This window comes from Marmota flaviventris, chromosome 18 (genome assembly GCF_047511675.1).
Source record: "Marmota flaviventris isolate mMarFla1 chromosome 18, mMarFla1.hap1, whole genome shotgun sequence".
Lineage (NCBI taxonomy): Eukaryota > Metazoa > Chordata > Mammalia > Rodentia > Sciuridae > Marmota > Marmota flaviventris.
In genome coordinates, this window is record NC_092515.1 from 52,007,776 (window position 1) to 52,030,316 (window position 22,541).

Genomic DNA, 22,541 nt, shown 5'->3' on the forward strand with positions numbered 1-22,541 from the left:
CTGGACAACTCAGTAAAACTATCTTAAAATAAAAGGGGCTGGGGATGAGCCAGGCACAGTGGTGCATGCCTGTAACACCAGCCACTAGGGAGGCTGAGACAGGAGGATCCAGAGTTCAAAGCCAGCCTCAGCAACGACAAGGTGCTAAGCAATTCAGTGAGACCCTGTCTCTAAATAAAATACAATATAGGGCTAGGGATGTGACTCAGTGGTCGAGTACCAAAGAGTTCAAACACTAGTACCAAAAAAAATATGGCTAGGGATGTAACTCAGAGATAGAGCATGCCTGGTTTCAATAATAATAATAATAATAATAATAATAATAATAATAATAATAATAATAATCCCTGGTTTTAATAATAATAATAATAATAATAATAATAATAATAATAATAATACTTCTTTCACATGAACTGCTAGGCCAAAAAACAATGAAGCTTACTGAAGAAAAATAATTATTCTTTTCATTTGAAATATAATCTTCGACTAGGCTCTCTTTATTCATAATTAAGATCCTAAATTGAGTAACTGAAGAATTATTTTAATTTTACTTCTTGGAGGAAACTACTTCCCTTGTATGTGAATTCTAACCAATTCTCATTTTAAATATAGACACTGAGAATGAGATGCAGTGGCCCAGCCTCCTGGGTTGCTGGAATTACAGGTGTACACCACTACACCTGGCTCTCTATCATACTTTATACATAGTATCCCATCCACAAATCTACACTTCAAGATAAATACATACATACACACCAAAAAGAAAGCAAAAAAAAAAAAACCCTCAAAGGATCATACTATTCACCTTTGCCAACAGCAATCTAACCAGCCATCTATCCAGGCTATGACAACTATCAAAAAAGAGAAATTCGGGATTATGGCTTAGTGGTAGAGCACTTGCCTCATACACATGAGGCACTGGGTTCAATCCTCAGCACCACATAATAAATAAATAAAATAAAATTATTGTGTCCACTTACAACTAAAAAAAAATATTAAAAAAGAGAGAAATTTGACTGCACTAGTGAAAAACCTCAGCTAAGGCAACAGCTTTTATATTAATATTGCCCTAATAATACATGCTTACAAAAGGTAAAATAAAAGTATTGCTGAATCTTGTATAAAAGGAATTATCAGGAGTTACTGAAAGAAACTGAAAAACTAACGTCCATTTAGAAGAATCCTATCATGATGGGCATATAAACCTTAGATGTTCTGACACAGAAAACTTTTTCAAAGTTATATACCAGACTCACAAGTTTTTAAGTTATATCTATTTGGATAATTGATTTGGTAGGAAATTGCCAAGAAGTAAGATTCTAGAAACAACTCTACAAGTTTAAAACAAGCCCTGATTATGGGGCCCAGAAAAGCAAAAGAAACAAGGTTAAAGGACTATAATTTGTAACAAGAATCCCAAATACAATAATGAAAATTATAAAAGAGGAAGAGTGAATATATGCTTTGCCTTAAGTATTCTGACTTCATACTAAAACAATGAAACAGCAATGACTTAATTTGTTCCTCCTTTTGTTGTTGTTGTTGTTGTTGGAGGAGGAGGAGGAGGAGGAGACAAAACTCTGGGTTGTTTGAAGGTATTTTTTTGGTTTGCTTTTATTTTTTAATAAGACCTAAGAGTGAATTTGATCTCTTAAAAAAAAAAAATACAACTGTTGACTATGTGAGCATGTTAATGACTCATGATTGATGAATGAGACTAAAACAATAAAGAAACAGAGCAAAATTGATCTCATTAAAGTAGGTAAAACCTTTCTGTAGAACTCAGCCAATTAATGCCATATTTTACAGACACTGACTTGTCTGAACACTGTAATGCAGCACAGCCCATTTTATTTTTTAGCTTTGTAAGATTTCTTGTTCTACTAAGTTCAACATACTGTTGAGTGTGTTTTATGAGGACTAAATGTAAAATGTAAAAAAATCAGTAGATAGGCTGGGTAGAGCACATGCAAAAGGCCCTAGTTTCCATCTCCAACACCAAAACTGGAAAGAAATAGATAATGTCTACTATCAAAAAATCGAGAGAAAAATAAAATAAAAAGAGAGCAATATAAGTTTTCTATTCAAAAAATCAAGCATTTACAAGAATGGAAAACTAAAAAGAATTGTAAGTGAGGAGAACTAAGGAAGATCACAGTTTTTCCTATAAATCTGGCAACCCTCTGACTTAAAAACTATGTACATGAATTACTTGAGTAAAAAAGGAGGGGAAGAGTAAATCCACTTGCCTGCCAGGACATATGGTATTGGTATGAATATAGGAGTGTTTTTGAAGACACATTCCCATTCTATTCTGCTGTGCTTCGGTACACACAAAATAAGTCTGGTTTAGTGATACTGGTTTTGTTTTGTGTTTAATACCCCAAAATACAGCCAGGTGCAGTGGTGTACCCCGTAATCTTAGGGATTCAGCAGGCGGAGGCAGGAGGATCACAAGTCTGAGACCAGCCTGAATAACTTAGTGAGACCCTGTCTCAAAATGAAATTAAAAAACAAAATAGGGCTGGGGATATGTCTCAGTTGTCAAGTGTCCCTGAGCTCACTCCCAAGTAGCGCCCCCCCCCCCCAAAAAAAAGTGGTGGGGATACAGCTCAGTAGTAGAGCACCTGTCTACCATGCATGAGCCTCTAATTCAAACCCAAGTACTGTTAAAACAAACAAATAAATAAACCCGAAACCCAATTTGCACAGACCTTGAATCATTCTGTTAAAATAAGATTTAAGAAAAAAACTTTTAAAACAATGTTTTTCTCCAAGAGCCCATGGTTTTACAAAGCAATACTGAAACCTTTAACTAGATGAAAACAAGTAAATGTGTCCATGAAGTTCTGCATTTAAGAGCCAGCTCTTAATCATTTGTCTAGATAAATGGGCTGGGATCCTTGACAAGAAAGTTCAAGGTTGCACCAAGAATGTTGAGTACCAATAACACACCAGCATTTGAGAAGTTAAATGCATAAGTGTATTAAGACACAAAAGTTCTTCATTTCATGACCGTTAGAGTAACTTTTCTAGGATAGGTGAATCCCATGTTACACACCATTTTTAAAAACAGAGTTCTTGGCTTGGAAGACTGAGGCAGGAAGATTAAAGCCAGCCTCAGAAACTTAGTGAGGAACTAAGTAATTTAGCAAGACCCTGTCTCTAAATTAAAAAAAAAGGGCTGGGGATGTGGCCCAGTAGTTAAACGCCCCTGGGTTCAATTCTTGGTACAAAAAAAAAAAAAACCCTATAGAGGTCTAAATCCTAAAGGCTATTTATCAGGTATGAAAGATGATAAATCAAAGAACAAAATTTAAAATATGTGCTTAAAAGGCACAAAAACCTATTCCAGTGAGGCCTTTCTTGCCTACTAAGAAAATGGGTGATCCAAAGACTGGGTATGAAGAAAGCAACAGTTCTTCAAAGAAAGTTCTTAAGAATCACAAATCATCTTTAAAATAAATGTAAAATATAACCACAGTGGCATGAACCTATTGTCCCATCTATTTAGAGAAGCCAAGACAGCAGGACTTTATGGGCAAGGACCAGCCTGGGCAAAATTAGGAAGACTCTGTCTCAGAAAATAAAATAAGTCAGGTGCAGTGACACAAGCTTAAAATCCCACTGCCTCAGTAGACTGAGGCAGGAGGACTGAGAGTTCAAAGCTAACCTCAGTAATTCAGGGAGATCCTGTCTTAAGACAAAATTAAAAGGGGCCAGGCATGGTGGTGCACACCTGTAATCCCAGTGACTTGGGAGGCTGAAGCAGAAGGATTGCCAAGTTTGAGGCCAGCCTGAGCAACTTAGCAAGCAGATGTCTCAAAATTTAAAAAAAAAGGGGGTGGGGGGCTTCGGGTGTAGCTCAATTCATACTAGGTTCAATTCTCAGTATGTGTGTGTGGCAGGGAGGCTATAGCCTTTAAATTCTTTTATTTTTAAAAAATATTTTTTAATTGTAGATGGACACGATATCTTTGTTTTTTATTTATTTATTATTATTATTATTTTTTTAATGTGGTGCTGAGGATTGAATCTAGTGCCTCAAACATGCGAGGCAAGCGCTCAACCACTGAGCTACAACCCCAGGCCCCTAAATTCTTTTTTAAAAAATTTTCTGACATAAAGTTGATGTGAACCCCTCCCCGTACCCTTCTTGATGAACATTTATATTTACCCTCTTCTTCGGCAACACTGCCAGTCTCTTACTGGTTCCTTTCTCTTTGCCTTTCAACTGAAATAGATTTATTTTATTTTGTTTTTTGGTACGAGAGATTGAAACATGCTAAGCATATACCATACCACTGAGCTACAGTCCTCCCCAATGTGCTTAATCTTGAAAGAACTTTAGTTAACCATATGTTCTCCCTTTGGATATTCTCTTCTCACCTTCTTTTCACTATCAAACTTCTCAAATAGGCTAATATAGTCTCAAACAGTCAATATCTGGGTTCTTAAAAAAAAAAAAAAAAAAAACTGTTTTTCCAAAGAACCATGCTCTTTTCTTAGTCATTAACCTCAAGTGTGTCATTCTGTTTATTCTAGTGATTACTACTACCTACTTTTAAATTTCCCTCTCCTTGACTCCCACAACAAAAATTTCCCTTTTCTTGGCTTCCACAACTGAACGATTGTAAAGCTTCTTGTAACTCTCAACCACTCCTTCTGTTCCCTGCAATTCCCTCAACAAGGCTCTTTCCAACCCTTAATTGTGAGCATTCCCCAGGGTTTAGTCTTTGGAATCATACTTTTTATTTATACATTCTTTAAGAGGGCTCTACCATTTACATAACTCCAACCATAGCCCTTTTAAACTGAATGACTGTAAAATTTAGATTCAATTCAAGATTTGGTTCCAAATTTATATCCTCTTACTGGAAGTTGTTTGAAATGCCTGGCTGTCATTCAAAACTCAACACAAGCTAAGAATTATATATTTTTGGAAGTAGACTAACAGTTAAGCTTTGACTTCTTTTTCTTCACTTGGTGAAATTCTGTTTCTTCAGCTCAAGCATCATTTTCTCAGGAAAACATTTCCTGGCACTCCCATTAGCCAAATGTCCATGTACCTGTCTTTCTTGGCACTTATCCTAGCTATGATTTTCCATTTATTTTGCGATTCTTTAATGGTCACCTCCTCCACTTGCTGGCATGCTCCCATGGCTTTTGGGAGCAGAGGTCAGGGGTAAGATAATCACCACCTTCCTAGCACCAACCATTAAGTTTCTGGCAGTGAACAAATAATATTTATCCAAAATCCATCAAACCAATAAGCAAAAGCATTCTAAGCCATTTCTAGAAATGAGTCCAAATCAGTCCTGCATGCATCTCTACTGCTTCTAGTCTGCTACAGCCCCAGTCTTTACACTTTCAGGTTTTATCAGTGACTCACTCGATTATCGCCTTCAGGTTTTCTTCAATACACATTTGCAAAGTAATTTCTTTAACTATTTTATTATGACATTTTCCTAACCAAAAAAAGTCTTTAGATGCTTCCTACTTTCCTCAAAAAACAAATCTAAGCTAATACAGGCTTTTCACTAAAGGATTCAACTTGCCAAGTACAATAATCTCAGCAAGCCAGGCATGGTGGTGCACACCTGTAATCCCAGTGACTTGGGAGGCTGAGGCAGGAGGATCATAAGCTCAAAGCCAACCTCAGAAACTTGGCAATGCCCTAAGCAATTGGGTGAGACCTTGTCTCAAAATAAAAAAATAAAAAGGGCTGGGGATATGGCTCAATGGTTAAGGGTCCTAGGTTCAGATTCTGGAACCAAAAAAGGAAAGGAAAAAAAAAAAAAAAACATCTAAACTAAAAAGGCCAATTGAGCTGGATGAGGTCCCAGCTATTCCAGAGACTGAGGTGGGAAGATCACTGACAGGCCTGGACAAATAAGAGCCCTTACCTCAAAAAACCTGAACAAGGGCTGGGCACAATGGTGTACCCCTGTAATTCCAGTGGCTCAGAGGCTGAGGCAGAGGATCAAGAGTTCAAAGGCAGGGGCTGGGGATATAGCTCAGTTGGTAGAGTGCTTGCCTCGCATGCACAAGGCCTTGGGTTCAATCCTCAGCACCGGCCCCCCCCCCCCGCAAAAAAAAAAAAAAAAAGAATTCAAAGCCAGCCTTAGCAAAAGCACAGCACTAATCAACTCAATGAGACCCTGTCTCTAAATGAAATACAAAAATCAGGCTGGGGATATGGCTCATTGGTAGGTTGCCCCTGATTCAATCCCTGGTATTCTGCCCACCCACCCCCCAAAAAAGGTAAAAGAGGGTCCAGTACAATGAGTGGTGCATGCTTATAATTCCAGTGATTTGTGAGGCTGAAGCAGGAGAATCCATGTTCAAAGCCAGCCTCAGCAACTTAGTGAGACTCTGTCTCAAAATAAAAAAAGCTCAGGGAACATAGTTCAGTGGTAAAGTAGAGTACCCCTATGTTTAATCACCAGTACTGAAGGGGGAAAAAAAAAGGAATTAGTAAGGACTCTAAATGTTCTGTTTTTATCTCCAGTGTTACATTAAATCCAGAAGCATTAGGCAATCTGCCCAAAATTAAAACTATGGAGAAAGGGAATAAGAATGACGTAGTGAAATGAATATGGAGCCTGTCTTACAATGGTACTGAAAAACCATCCTGGATATAAGTTTAAAGCAAATGTACAGGCCAAGGCCTAGAAACCAAGTCAAATGGCAAAGGCACATCCCAGCAAGAAGTCTTTGTAGTTATAGCTGGGCCTGGAGGAGCACACCTGTAATCCCACAACTGGGGAGGGTAAGGCAGGAGGATTGCGAGTTCAAAGCCAGCCTCACCAACTAAGCAACTTAGTAAGACCCCAGCTCAAAAATTAAAAAATACAAAAGGGTTGGGGATGTGATTCAGTGGTTAAACACCCTGGGTACCCAAAAATAATAATAAGTAAAAAATCTCTATAGTTAAGTTTTACCTTAACATAGGAATAGTTCTTACAAATTATCTAAAATAAATTTTTAAATACATACTAATAAACTGCCCCAAATCTTAAATAAAAGAGCCAAAATTCTTTCTTCCAGTTTGGGACAGTGGTACACACCAGTAATCCCAGCTATTTGGGAAGCTGAGGCAGGAGGACTGCAAGTTGGAGGCCAGCCTTAACAATTTAGTTAGGTTCTAAGCAATTTTGCAGAACCAAAGGGCTGGGGACATGGCTCAGTGGTTAAGAGCCCCTGAGTTCAATCTCCAGTACCCACCCACCCCACCCCCACCCCCCCCCAAAAAAAAAACCAGAAGGAAAACAAGAGAAGAATTGTTTCTTCTCTTTTTGAGGTGCTGGGGATCAAAGTCCAGGGCCGTGCACATCTCAGACAAGCACTCTATCACTGAGTCATCCCCAGCATGTTTGTTTTTTTTTTTCCTCCCACAGGTTGGGGATTGTTTTGTTTTTGTTTTTGCAGTTCTGGGGATCCAATGTAGGGCTTCATGCATGTTAGGCAAGTGCTATACCAATGAGCTATCTCCCCAGCCCCCAGCTACGAGGTGAACCCAGGGGGCCTTGTGCATGCTAGAGTAAAAATATCTTGATATGACAAATCAAAGAGGGACACATGAACTTGATCTAACTTGTCCAAGAAAACTGATAGAGCTTGTTAGAGTTCTCACTTGAAGTATATCATCTGTGCCATGTGAAGAGTTCTAATGAGGGGCTGGGGATATGGTTCAAGTGGTAGCGCGCTCGCCTGGCATGCATGCGGCCCGGGTTCGATCCTCAGCACCACATACAAACAAAGATGTTGTGTCTGCCGAAAAACTAAAAAATAAATATTAAAAAATTAAAAAAAAAAAAAGAGTTCTAATGAAGTGTGGTAAGAACAGAACAACTAATCAATCACCTCAGCTTTTAAGAACAAGCGGTTAAATAGGTGAAGAGTATGTGAATTCCACCTTGATGGGGCGAGGGGGCAATTATAAGGGCTTAAAAAAAAGGAGCAGTGCTTCTTGACTCCCTTTCCTGCTTGAAAGCAGAAGACTCCAAAGTCCTAGGAAATGAACAGAATCGCAAAATGGGAGAATCAGGGTCTCTGGATCACCAGGTGGTGGACAATCTCCTATAACTTCTTGTGTTAAGTCATAGATATTTGGGGGTTATGGAAGTTAATCTTGCCCTAAATGATAATAAACTAAACAGAAACATTTTATCCTGTATGTTCGCAAAAGGGTTTAGCTCAGAGTTATAAAACAAGTTGACCTTTTTTTTTTAATTTTTATTTTTTTAATGTATTTTTTAGTTGTTGATGGATCTTTATTTTATTTATTGATATGTGGTGCTGAGAATCGAACCCGGCGCCTCACACATGCAAGGCAAGCGCTCTACCACTGAGCCACAACCCCAGCCCAAGTTAACCGTTTTGACACAAAATTATACCTATACAACTCTCATGCTAAAAGTAGCTTTCTCAAAGTTGGGCATTAGAAAACAGACTTTAATTTTTTTAAAAAATTAAATATACATAAAATGTGTAGCCAGGCAGAGTGGTGCATGCCTGTAATCCCAGCAGCTTGGGAGGCTGAGGCAGGAGGATCACAAGTTCAAAGCCAGCATCAGCAATTTAGCAAGGCACTTAGCAACTCAGCGAGACCCTGTCTCTAAATATAATATTAAAAAAAGGGCTAGGGATGTGTTTCAGTGGTTAAGCACCCCTGGGTTCAATCCTATCCTGTCTCTAAATATAATATTATTGCCAGAGATTGAACCCAGAGGCACTTAACCACTAAGTCACATCCCCAGTACTTTTTTTTTTTTTTTTTTAATTTTGAGACAGGGTCTCACTAAGTTGCTTAGGGTCTTGCTAAATTGCTGAGGCTGGTTTTGAATTCATGATCCTCCTGCCTCAGCCTCCTGAGTTGTTGGGATTACAGGCATGAGCCACCATGCCTGGCTCTATTTCAAATATACTTTCAAATTGAAAGCAAAATATAAAATAGTATAAATTCTTGAAACTTCTTATAATGATTAAAAAACAACTGCCAGACATACTAAAAGCTTTTATCTATACTTAAATAAATAGGTTGTAATAAATCTATTAGTCTTAGTGTGAAATTACAGAATTTCAGTTATTTCAAAACTACCTATGTTGCCTAATTACCTCTGAAAGGTTGACATATTGAAAATATTTTGCACTGTCCTTCATGTGTGACTAAGTTAATATTTATACTCCAATATTACAGGCTATTTCATAGGCTAGAGAAAATTTCCAACCTTAGCAATAAAAGAACAAAAGTCCTTACATACTACTTTCCCTCTGAAAAGCCGTCTCCGAAAACTTCAGTAATTTTTGTATTTATCTGATTTTACACAGGTTTTAAAACAATACAATCAATGCCTTTTATTTCCCAGCTGATAGCACAGCTGTTTTTAGTCATTCCATTTTACAGAGGATGTGTTTTAAGTAATAGAATCTCCAAAAGACAAAAACTTTAATTTTTTAAATAAAAAGAACCATTTTTTTTTTCCATCTTACATGTAAGAATGGAGTTTTCCATTGATAGGCAATATATTCCAAATTTAGACATACTTTGAGCCAAAAGAACTAAAGAATGTTTGGCAGAATGGAAATTCTTTTTTTTTTTTTAATTTTATTTTAGTTGTCAATGAACACAATATTTTTACTCACTTATTTTTATGTGGTGCTGAGGATTGAACCTAGTGCCTCACAAGTGTGAGGGCGGGTGCTCTACCGCTGAGCTACAGCCCCAGCCCCAGAATGGAAATTCTTTACCCAGAGTATTTACCTGCTTGAATTCATAACTTCAACATGTATATATTTAAAAGACTACACAATGTTCTTGACCTTACCCCACAGTTTTCATGCAGGAGCTTTGGAAGAATTATAAAAAATGTATGGAACATTACATTTATTTCACTTTTCTCCTAAGACAGTGAACAATTGGACAATTGTTCTGAAACAATTTCATCTGTAGCAACAAAGAGGAAAGGGAATGGAAAGGCCATTTACAGATAAGAAAATTGAAGGCTTAAAAGATTAATCTGTCCAAGGTCACTGGAAGGTAAGTGAGCTAAGATTTGAATTCAGGACTCTATAGCTATATAGCTATATATAGCTCCAATGCCCACTTACTATACTGCCTTTCCTCTTATCACAAACTCCATATGACTATAGGACCTTATCATCCATCCATCCATCCACCATCTATCTATCTATCTATCTATCTATCTATCTATCTATCTATCTATCTATCTATATATCTGTCGGTATTTGGGATTGAACTCGGGCACTCACCACTGAACCACATCCCCAGCCCTATTTTGCATTTTATTTAGAGTCTCACTGAGTTGCTTAGTGCCTCGCTGTTACTGAGGCTGGCTTTGAACTCACAATCCTCCTGTCTCAGTCTCTGGAGCCGCTGGAATTACAGGCGTGGCCACATTGATTGGCTCTTCTGTTTATTTTTACTTCATATATAATGATGTATACTCAATAGATTACACTAATTAACATGTGGCAGATTTTGTTCATTATTAAAACTTTCCATTACATCCTCTTCTGCATCCTTAAAATAATTGTCCACTTCATGTTGTTTTCCACAGTACAAGGCTGATCTAGCCAACATAAGAACTCTGTTAAGTGATCTGCAGGCTGACTTTTTTTTTTTTTTTTAAGTTGTAGATGGACACAATACCTTTATTTTATTTATTTATTTTTATGTGATGCTGAGGATCAAACCCAGGGCCTCATACATGTGAGGCAAGCGCTCTGCCACTGAGCCACAATCCCATTTCTGCCGGCTGTTTTGTTTTTTTGGTGCTGGAGATTGAACCCAGGGCCTTGCACACAACAGGCAAGTGATCTACCCCTGAGCAACACTTAGGTATTATTTTTTAGTTGAAACCTAAATTACAAATGAAACCTTCCTAGATAAGTACATTCTTTAAACCCAATTTCTTCTGATTTCATTTTTTTCTACTTGTATTTTAATTGACTTAGAATTTATATTATAGCATTTGACAGAAATGAGAAAAAATTTTAAAAGAAGACAAACAGGGTGGGGGGATAGGCTCAGTAGTAAGTGCTTGCCTAACATGTGCAAGGCCCTGGAACTAATCCCCAGCACAAAGGGAGGTGGGTGGGGGGAGCCAGGCATGGCAGTACATGCCTACAACCTCAGATATTTAAGAGGCTGAGGCAGGAGGCTCTTAAATTCAAGGCCATCTTGGGCAATTTAGTGAGACCCTGTCTCGAAATAAAAAATTAAAAGGGTTAGGGATGTAGCCCAGTGGTAAAGTACCCCTGCTTTAATCCTCAGTAAGAGTAAAAAAAAAAAGAGAGAGAGAGAAAGAAAAATAAGTTCAAAAGATGAAAAAGAATTTGGGATGGGGGTAAAAAAGATGGTGGAATGAGATGGATATTATTACCCTAAGTACATGTTCACAAATGGTGTGAATATACTTTGTATACAACCAGAGATATGAAAAATTGTGCTATACATGTGTAATATGAATTGTAATGCACTCTGTCATATATAACAAATTAGAATAAAATTTTTTTAAATGAAAAAAGAATTTATATCCATATTCTCCTCTTAATTTTTCTCATGTATCGTTTCACTTCACTGTTTATCTTGCTTACAATTTTAAATACAAATTACATTTATTATTTTTTTATCAGGAACACAAAAATATTTTTTTTAAAGAGAGAGAATTTTTTTTAATATTTATTTTTTAGTTTTCAGCGGACACAACATCTTTGTTTATATGTGGTGCTAAGGATCGAACCCAGGCCGCACGCATGCCAGGTGAGCGCGCTGCCACTTGAGCCACATCCCCAGCGCCACAAAAATATTTTAAGAGTCTATTCTCTTTTAATATTTTTTAGTTGTTGATGGACCTTTATTTATTTGTATGTAGTGCTGAGAATCGAACCCAGTGCCTCATACATGCTAGGCAAGCGCTCTACACTGAGTCACAACCCCAACCCTTGTTCTATTTTCTTTTTAATATTTTTTTTTAGTTGTGGGTAGACACAATATCTTTATTTATTTTTATTTTTATATGGTGCTGAGGATTGAACCCAGTGCCTCACGCTAGGCAAGCGCTCTACCACTGAGCTACAACCCCAACCTTAAAAGTCTGTTCCATTTTACAAGTGTATAGTTCCAAGAATTTAGGTCAGCCCCCATTTTCACTGATTATCCTGATAAAGAGTTACAAGTGCTATTTAAACCTTCAGTGGGAGAATTTACAGGTACTGTAAATACCACACATTCATCTAACTCAGTAAAATTACTAAAGCTGAATGAAAACAGATGCTTGGTTCTTTTCATTCATTGTTTTTAGATTCCAGTCCACACTTCTTGTTTCTCCACACTCTATTTTAATGCAGATAAGAGAGTACAGGCACTGTTCTGAGGGCCATCACTTGAGATTCTTCCTTAAGTTTCAAATTTATCTAACTCAACCAAAGGAAGTCAAAGGAATCACTTATTGACTTCCAGTTTTATCAGAGTACCTTTCCTCTCAAGTTGAAGAAGTTAAATCACTCCTTACAGTTCATAGATTAGGCATGCTGAATGTGTGATCCATCCATTAACAAAATTAAGAGGCATTTAAAAGTGACTAAATTAAGAATTTTGTTATATGAAACACAGACTTAAGAAGAATGAAAAACTGGGCACATTCTTTTTCTAATCCTCTCAATTGTGTTCCCTATATATGCACATAGATTTAATTTATCCTTCCAGATAGTACTTATTACTTTACAATTTACATTATGGTTTTTAGAAAGGTATCATTTTCGTCAAGACAGTTTTGTTCAATAGAAGCAGACTGCAAGCAATATATGTAACTTTGTTTTCTAGTGGTCACATTTTTTAAAAAGCAAAATTCATTTTAATAATGACTTTTAGCTGAGCCTGGAGGCATATGCTTGTAATCCCAGCTACTGTGGAGGCTGAAGTAGAAGAATGGAAAGTCAGGGGATAGCACCAACAATTTAGCAAGACCTTCTCTTAAAATAAAAAATAAAAAAGGACTGGATACAGATTAGTAGTAAAGTACCCTTGGGTTCAGTACCCAGTATTGGGGGGAAAAAAGTATTTCAACATATCCAAAATATCTAAATTACCATTTAAACATGTAATCAATATAAAAGTTGGTGTTATTTTCATTCTTTTGCACTGTCTTCTAAATGAAGGTATCTTACACTTTTTTAAAATATATATATATTTTTTAGTTGGACACAATATCTTTATTTATTTATTTTTATGTGGTGCTGAGGATCGAACCCAGGGCCTCACATGTGCTAGGCAAGCGCTCTACCGCTGAACCACAACCCCAGCCCCAGAAGTGTATCTTATAGCACATCTCAATTCAAACTAGCCATGTTTCCGCTGCTCAATAGCTACAAATGCCTGTTGACCCCTACTACAGATAGGACAATCCGAGATTATAAATGCCATGGGGTTAGAGATGAGAGAACTATCTTACAGTTGGATTGACTTGTTTGAGGCAAGGTACTTAACCTCAGTTTCTTCATTTAAAAAATAATAATAAACAAGGCACAGTGGTGCATACCTATAATCCCAGAGACAAGGATCACAAATTGGATGGAGGTCAGCCTCAGCAATCTAATAAGACCCTCAGCAACTCAGCAAAACAGTATCTCAAAATAAAAAACAAAAAGGACTGGGAATGTAGCTCAGTGGTAAAGTGCCCCTGGGTTCAATCCCCGTACCAAATTTAAAAAAGTAATAATAAACTCAAAAAACTTAACCAAAAAAAACAAATAACCCCATCAATAAATGGGCTAAGGAACTGAATAGACACTAAGGAACTGTATAGACACTTCTCAGAAGATGATATGCAATCGATGAACAAATATATGAAAAAATGTTCAATATCTCTAGCAATTAGAGAAATGCAAATGAAAACTACTCTAAGATTTCATCTCACTCCATCAGAATGGTAGCTATTAAGAACACAAAGCGTTGGCAAGGATTGGGGAAAAAAGTACACTCCTACATTGCTGGTGGGACTGCAAATTGATGCAGCCAATCTGGAAAACAGTATGGAGATTCCTTGGGAAACCTGGGATGGAACCACCATTTGACCCAGCTATCCTACTCCTCAGTTTGTACCCAAAGAACTTAAAAACAGAATACTAAGTGACACAGACACATCAATGTTTATAGCAGCACAATTCACAATAGCTAAACTGTGGAACCAACCTAGATACACTTCAGTAGATGAATGGATAAAGAAACTGTAGCATATATGCACAATGGAATATTACTCATTTGTGGATGCTGATCGATAATGGAGGTGAGAGGGGAAGCATGGGAGGAATGGAGGAACTTTGGATAGGGCAAAGGGGAGGGAGGGGTAGGAAGGGAAAATGTGTACCACGAATTGAAATGTATTCTGCTGTCATGTATAACAAATTAGAATAAATAAATTTATTTTTTCTTAAAAAAGTAATAAAGGGATGTAGTCCAGCAGTAGAGAGCTTGCCAAGTGTGCCAGGCCCTGGTTGGATTCCTACTATTGCAAAAAATAATGATGATGATGATGGTACCTGTATAATTCCAGTTACTCTGGAAGCTAAGGCAGGACAATCACAAATTCACAGATAGCCTAGGCAACTTAGAAAGACTCTGTCAAAAAAAAAAAAAAATCTAAAAAAGAGCTGGGTATGTACTTCAGTGGTAGAGTGTTGCTTAGCATGAGGGAATCCTTGAGTTCAATCCCTACTACTATTCAGATGTTTTTAACCTTTCACTACACTATGTATATATACATGAGATAATGCACTATATGATCTCTATTATCCCATTTAATACTCTTAGTACTGTGAGGTTGGTAGTAGTCTGTCTCCCTTCCTTCCTTAAGATTGAACCCCAGGTGCTCTACTACTCTGCTACATCCCCAGCCCTTTTTTATTTTGAGATAGAGTCTCACCTATTTGCCTAAGATGGCCTTGAACTTGTGATTCTTCTGCCTCAGCCTCCCAAGTGGCTGGGATTACAGGTGTGTACCACCATCCCAGGCTGGACAGTATTATTAATTTAGATTAAAAATAGGCTCATTGAAGTGTAGAACTAGTATTCAGCAAGCCCTTTTTGACTTGGGAGGCTGAGGCAGGAGGATACCAAATTCAAAGCTAGCCTCAGCAACTTAGCTAGCAAGGCCCTAAGCGACTTACTGAGACCCTGTCTCAAAATAAAAAATAAAAAGGGCTGGGGATGTAGCTCAGTGGTTAAGTGGCCCTGGGTTCAATACCCAGTACCCTCCCCCCAAAAAAGAAAATCCCAGAAAACATATTCCATTCATTTCTCTTCAAATGTGCCCAGTTGTTGTTGTTTTTTTTTGTTTTTCTTTTTTTGTTTTGTGGTGCTGGGGATTGAACCCAGAGCCTTGTGTTTGCGAGCTAGGCAAGCACTCTACCAACTGAGCTATATCCCCAGCCCTGGACTCAATCAATTCTTAAACTAAGTGGAAAGAAATTTCCTTTTGCTTTCTTTAGTAACTCCACTTCCTAAAGAATATACACAGGATTCATGGTACTCTTCTTTTAATATTTCTATACATAAAATTAGAGGAAAATTCATTAAATTGGAAATTTAGCTCCCTCACTCCAACAAAAACAGCCTATCTCCAATTTGCATGACATCTTTCTTCCTCTGAAGCATAAAACCACATCCATTAGTTTACTCATCCTCAATCAGTCAACAATGTTTCCTGATCCCAGCACTAAATTAGGTAGACTGGAAAGTTACAAAGATGATACAGGATCTCATTTATATATATTATACCCACAAAGTAAGAAAAATATAGTTATTAAAATTATATCCTTGCTGGGAATCTTAAAGTCAATGGAAGAGCTGGGACTAAATTTTCAGGCCAGTCTAGGTGTCTTTATATACGAACAAGTGAAAGAAAAATAGTACCTACTAAATTAAGCAGACATCAAAATTAGACAAATCTAAGTAACTGTGGATGATGCATGCCTCTACACCCTTCTACACACGACAAAGGACCATTGCTCCTATAAATGGTGGTTTCCACATGTCCTTAACGCATACAAAGAGACATGCACTCCTTAAATGGGCTACTTTTTGCCACTGTCCCTAAAAACATCCTGTTTCTGCCACAATCCACTAGCAATGTGTTTGGTCCCCAACATAAGGATCCCAGTTTGAGGAGCCTATACCTATTATCTACCTTCAAAGTCCAAATAAAAGCCAAGCACTCCAACTCAGGAATTTGAGGCAGGAGAATCTCCTGAACCAGCCTGGGAAATTTAGTCAGAAACTCTTTAAAAAATAATAATAATAAATAATAATAATAATAAAGGACTGGAAGTATGGCTCAGAGGTAGAGGGCCTCTGGGTTCAATACCCAGTACCACAAAACAACAATGAAAAAAGACCAAGAATCTTAGCTGTAACTACTAGAGGAACAGCTGTAAAATTAAATAACTGTTCCTCTAATCTTCAAGCTATAGATAAGAAGTCATGTAAGAGTCCACATTTCTGGTAACTCTGGAAACTGTTTCCTGATTATGTATATGCCTTTTCTTTTTTTGGTATTGGGAATTAAATCCAGAGGTGCTCTACCACTGAACTATATTCACATCCCTTTTTATTTTTAATTTTGAGACAGTGTCTCACTAAGTTGCTCAAGATCTCACTAAATTGCTGAAGCTGGCCTCCAACTTGATATCCTTCTGCTTTACCTCCCAAGTTGTTACAGCTGTGCCACAGCACCCAGTTATGTATGTATTTGCATCTCCTGAATTACTTTTATATATAACACTAGAGCAAATATCACAGTGGTAAGAAGGAGAAAATTGCCAACGGTAGCAAATTTCTACAAACCAATCATTTTCCCCAAGATTATTCCCTTAAATAATTGTGATGATACAATATGCCAAATAAAACAATATCAAGGGAGGTGGGGTTTGGCTGGGTGGTAGAGCACTTGCCTAGCATGTGTGAGGCACTGGGTTCAATTCTCAGCACTGAATATAAATGAATGAATAAAATAAAGGTCCATCAATGTCTAAAAAAAAAAAAAACCAATAACAAAGGGCTGGGGTTGAGGTTCAGCTGTAGAGCGCTTGCCACGCATGTGCAAGGCACTGGGTTCAATCCTCAGCACCATATAAAAGTAATTAAATAGAATAAAGGTATTGTTTCCAACTATAACTAAGAAAAAAATTTTTTTAAAAAGTATCAATCAACAGCTTCATTCTACTTGACAAAATTTTGAAAGTAATTCTGTGTACCTTCACCTTTGGAAAAAGTATTTCACAATGGAAGAACTCTTGCCTAGCATGTGCAAGGCAAAACTCTGGAGTCAATTCCTAGTATTAAAAAAAAAAAATTGAGGGGAGGGGAGGGGAGGGGGGATAGTAGAGGATAGGAAAGGCAACAGAATACAAAAGACACTAGTATGGCAATATGTAAAACAGTGGATGTGTAACTGATGTGATTCTGCAATCTGTATATGGGGTAAAAATGGGAGTTCATAACCCACTTGAATCAAATGTATGAAATATGATATGTCAAGAACTATGTAATGTTTTGAACAACCAATAATAAAAATTAAAAAAAAAAAAATGTTTTCTACCAGATTGCCTTCCAAACTTTAACTAAGAATTGTCAAACTGTGCACTTAGAAGCACTATTAAATCTAGAGAAAAATTATCAATGTCTCTTAACTGAATCACACAGCAAGCAATATCAAAGCTAGATCTAATTAAGAGGTATTATTAAAATTACATTCAATCCAGGCACGATGGTGCATGCCTATAATCCCAGAGAATGGGAAGGCTGAGGCAGGAGGATCGCAAGTTGGAGGCTAGCCTCAGCAACCTAGTGGGGTCTTAAGCAACTTAGGCAGAGCCTGTCTCAAAAAATAAAAAAGGCTGGGGATGTAGCTCAGTGATAAAGCGCCCCTAGATAATGAGTGAGAGTGACCCCTAGATACAGAGTGAGAGAGAGTGAGTGAGAGAGAGGGGGCTAGAGGGAGGGGGGGGGGGAGAGAGAAAAGAGGGGGAGAGGAAGAGAGAAATTATATTTGGACCTCTAAAGGCCCAATCACAAACATTTATTACAGCTTCATATGCTGCCTCAACTTTTTAAGCTTTAGGTCTCCTAGTCACCTGGCAAAATAGCTCTACAAATTTACCAAAGAATTGGAAGAAAAAAAAAGAATACATTAGTTTCAACACCAAATAAATAATACAAATTTGCGAATTACAAAAGAATAGGGTAAAGACAGTAAATTCTGCTGCTGACTGCAACACACACCAGAACAGAACCCGTGTTACCTAACGAAACATTACCTACTGCTCATAAAGCAGGTCGGTCTTTAACAACTTAAGTACGCCAACCATTTTTCATGTTTAAATGGATTGTTACAAATTGTCCTGGTCAAGACTGATGGCAAAAACCCAAATTGGTTTTCGGCGAAGAGCCACTCTGCATAGAGCATCACACAAAAGACAGGAGCAAACAGGAACACGTTCTGGGCCTTCGTGAATTGCGGCCGAGACCTCACAACAAGGAGAGAAGGAACGAAGGCCGGGGAAGGAAGGTAGGGGTGGGGGTGGGGTCCACTTCCCTGAAAGCGCCGCGGAGCGAGTGCAGCAGCACTAAGGAAGCAGCAGACCGGCATCGGCGGCTTCCAGGCCAGCTACACCCTTGGGCCCACCCCAGGCCTATCCCTCTCAGCCCGGTCCGCTTCCTCACCTCCCTCACGTCCTGCAGACATTCGAGCACCGCCAGGTTGTTGCTCCAGGTGTGCTTGGGGCACACACGGGTCACGTCCTCCCTGCAGGACTCTTCCTCCGCCAGTTTCCAGCCCCCGCCAGCCCCGCCGGGCCCCGCTCCGCCCCGACGGGCTGGAGGCCCACCCGCGGGGAAAGGCGGCTGAGGCGGCTGCTGCTGCTGCTGCTGCTGCTGCTGCTGCTGCTGTTGCTGCTGCTGCTGGAGCTGCGATGACTGAGGCAACTGGGGCGGCTGCTGACCCACCGGGCCGCCGCCTGCAGCCTGCCCTAGGAAAGGCACAAAGTTGGCGGCCAGGCCTTGGCCTTGGTTGTGGCCGCCCTGGCCAGTGAGTTTCTCGGCCCCGGCCGCCGCTAGCAGCAGCAGCTGCAGCGCCGCCGACAAGCGGAACATTCTCCGTACACGTCCACACGCCGCCATCTTGGGTCCGCGGCGAGCTCGACGCACTCGCGAGCGCCGCGTATTTAAATGAGGGGCGGAGCTTCGGGCGTGGGCCGGCGTGGCCCGGACGAGCCCCTCCCCTGCCGACTCCGAGCCGCGACCCGGGAGCGGGGCGATTGAGTAGGCCGCGCTTCACGTGGCCCACGCCCGGGACCTAGTGGGTCGGAAAGCGTCGCTCCTTACCCAGAGAGGAGCTGGGGTTTTTTAGAAAGCCTGGCTATGGGCGACACGGTCTGCTTTCCTTGGTTATTGTCACAGAAAAATACCAAAGGAGTTAGAGTTGCCACAACCAAGATGGCCGATGGAAAACGTCTCTGGTTCAATGACTTGGGTAAAAGAAAAACTTTATGTGTGAACAGGTGAACTTTACACGACCAGGTGTATTCCAGAATCTAAGAATTTCTTAGAACTGTGCCTCCTTCTTTCCACCTGCCTCAAAATTCTTTCTTACCCAGAAGGAAAGGCAGCATTGAATAAGGGTTCAGAGCACAGGTCATAATCCTTGCTCTTTGGCAGATTAGGTAAGAGGTCAAATGTAAAGTGAAATTGTGAAAGCTAGAGATAAAAACAAGGAAAGTGCCTAACACATTAAGGAACTTCAAAAGTTATAGCCAGTATTATTAGTAAATAGTGAATCCAGGCGTGGTGGTGCACCCCTGTGAATTCAAAGCCAGCCTCAGCATCTTTGAGAGACCCTAAGCAACTCAGACCCCTGTCCCCCGTCTCTAAATTAAAAAAAAAAAAAAAAAAAAATGATGTGGCTCAATGGTTTAAACACCCCTGTGTTCAATCCCTGATTCCAATGGTGGAGGAGGGGTGGCAGAGAGATAGTGAAGCCCTTTGAAAGTCTTCATTTTAAGTTAGAACTTAGACTAATATTTAAAGGATTAAAAAAAAAAAAAAAAAAAAAACAGGCCTTTGAGGACTCCAGTTAAGTATGTGTCAGCAGCTATTTTGTATGCTGTTCTGCATGCAACATCTTCAGCAGCACTTTAGGCACCCCACCCTAGTATCTCCTCCTCCTTAGGAAAGATATCTTCCCAATCCAGATATCTTCTTTACATTCATTGTCTCATTTCATGCATGCATCAGACCTAGGTTAGGTTCTAATTCAGCTAAGGAATGAGACAAAGTTGTTCGGCACAGGGAAATTAAAGTGAGCTTCCCAGGATTAACTCTGCCAGACTGTTGATAGCCTTCAAACAAAATCCCTGGATCTTCTCAGCTCACTTCTGCACTTTTATCCTATTCTGCCATTATAGGATGTTGGTGAATGAGGGCATCCTGGGACAGGTAATCCCTGCTGGTTACCATGTTAAAAATGCAGTTTCTACTGAAGGTCAGATCAAATAAAACTAGAACCTAACAAGTCAGGCAGGGGTTTTAGGACCATGAAAGGAATCCTTGAGACAGAATATGGTATGGTACAAATTGTCCACTGTATCTGACCCCAAACTTCTATCTCTAGGAATAAGAGCATGTTGGCATCTCCACCAACGCTAACCCTTGCTACAGTCACAAAATAATCCTGAGGCTGCTGCCACCTTGAGCATTGACTCAGACAGCCCAGGGTGGACTAGGATAAATGTACATGTTCATTAGCAGACTCATGGAATAGATAAATATCAGTTTAAGCAAGCCAGAGACATCACTCAAATTCCTTGAGGAGTCACTGGGGGCAATTAACTTTCAATGCTGGGTCTGCCTAACAAGTGGAAGATTTTTTTTTTTTTTTTTTTTTTTGGTAGGAGGATTGAACACAGGAGCACTTAACCACTGAGCCAGGGTTTTTTATATTTTAGAGACAGGGTCTCACTGACTTGCTTAAGGCCTCACTAAATTGCTGAGGCTAGTTCAGAATTCTTGATCCTCCTGTCTCAGCCTCCTGAGCCACTGAGATTACAGGCATGTGCCACAATGCCTGGCTAGTGGGAGATTATTTTAAGCCAGTTTAAGGTTAGAAACTGACAGTCTGTTCAGAGAGGCCAGCAGTTGCCTATCTTTCATCATGAACTGAGGAAATCCTATACCCAGCCTCAGATTTCCTCTAGAGATAGGAAGGAAGAAAAAACCTATCTTGAAATCACAGTGCCCAAGCAGCAAGATACAGAAATCTGGAAACCTGGCCAGATTAGGCTGTGTCAGGCTAATCAAGATTTTACAGAAGGAACAGGCCCCTGAACCAGTTGAAACATAAAGATGATAAAGTTTGTTCACCTAAGTTCTCTTGGCCTAATTGACTTTTTCAGTACTAAGGCCAAAACCCAGGACCCCTTGCACCCACAGCGAGTGCTCTAAGCGCTCTACCACAACATACTCAGGACTCACCCACCCCATTTTATTTATTTAATTTTATTTTGAGATAGGGACTTGCTGTGTTGCTCTTGGTTGGTCTAGAATGCACAATCCTATTGCCTCAACTTCCCCAGTAGCTGGGATTATGGGCATGTGCCACCACACACTCAGTATAATTGACTTTTTAATATAAAATATATTACTTCTAGAGCTTGGGTGAGATCAGTGGTATAATGCTTCCCTAGCATGCTCAAGGCCCTGGATTCCATCCTCAGTGCCTGGAAAAAAAAAAATTGGATAAAAAATAGGACGCCACACATATTCCCAGCAACTCAGGAAACTGAGGCAAGTTCAAGGGTAGCCTGGGCAATTTAGCAATGACACCCTATCTCAAAAAATAAAAAGGGCTGGGGATGTGGCTCAGAGGTAGGGCATCCCCAGGTTTGTCACAGAAGAGAAGGGTCCTTCCCTCAGGAGAAGGGTCCTAAGGGCTCCCAGAAGATAGGGGAAACTCAACTCAGGACCAGGGGGTTCCCGGTATACGTGAAGGAAAAGAATTTCAGCATAAATCAGACAAAGATATAGACAGAGGTTTATTTAGGAAGGTAGATTCACATTCAAGGAAGAATGTAGGCTGTCTTTTGAGAGTGAGAAACAGCCCTGACTTGGGCTTTATGGAAGAACTGTATCAGGGGCCAGATTGGAGGTGGATCCAGGGTGGAGCTGCACAATTTCCAGGCCAGTTTTCCCTGCACTTGCATATTTCCCTCATTTTACAAGGGCATGGGCCTTGTTGCTCAACATTTATAACTATGCTTTCTACATCTCAATGACTTATGGGTGTTTCCTCTAATATTCAGTAATCTCTTTTTATCCTACATCCCTATTTCAGGTTCAATCCTCAGTATCATAAAAAGGAAGAAAGAAAGAAAGAAAAAAAATAAAGAAGAAAAAGTATTTCGTCTTCTGGGGCTGGGTGTAGTTCAGTAGAAAAGCATGTGCTTAGCATATGTAAGACCTGGGT

At 39.4% G+C, this 22,541-nt stretch overlaps 1 protein-coding gene across 1 annotated transcript in view; it reads right to left on the reverse strand.

The window, feature by feature from the left end:
• Glg1 (golgi glycoprotein 1) overlaps positions 1-19,207 on the reverse strand; it is a 118,976-nt gene extending 99,769 nt beyond the window's left edge. The window contains exon 1 of the mRNA XM_027933331.3: positions 18,746-19,207. Within this exon, the coding sequence (XP_027789132.2) occupies positions 18,746-19,201 (456 nt within the window). The 5' untranslated portion in view covers positions 19,202-19,207. The remainder of the gene's footprint in view (positions 1-18,745) is intronic.
• Positions 19,208-22,541: the final 3,334 nt, after the last annotated feature.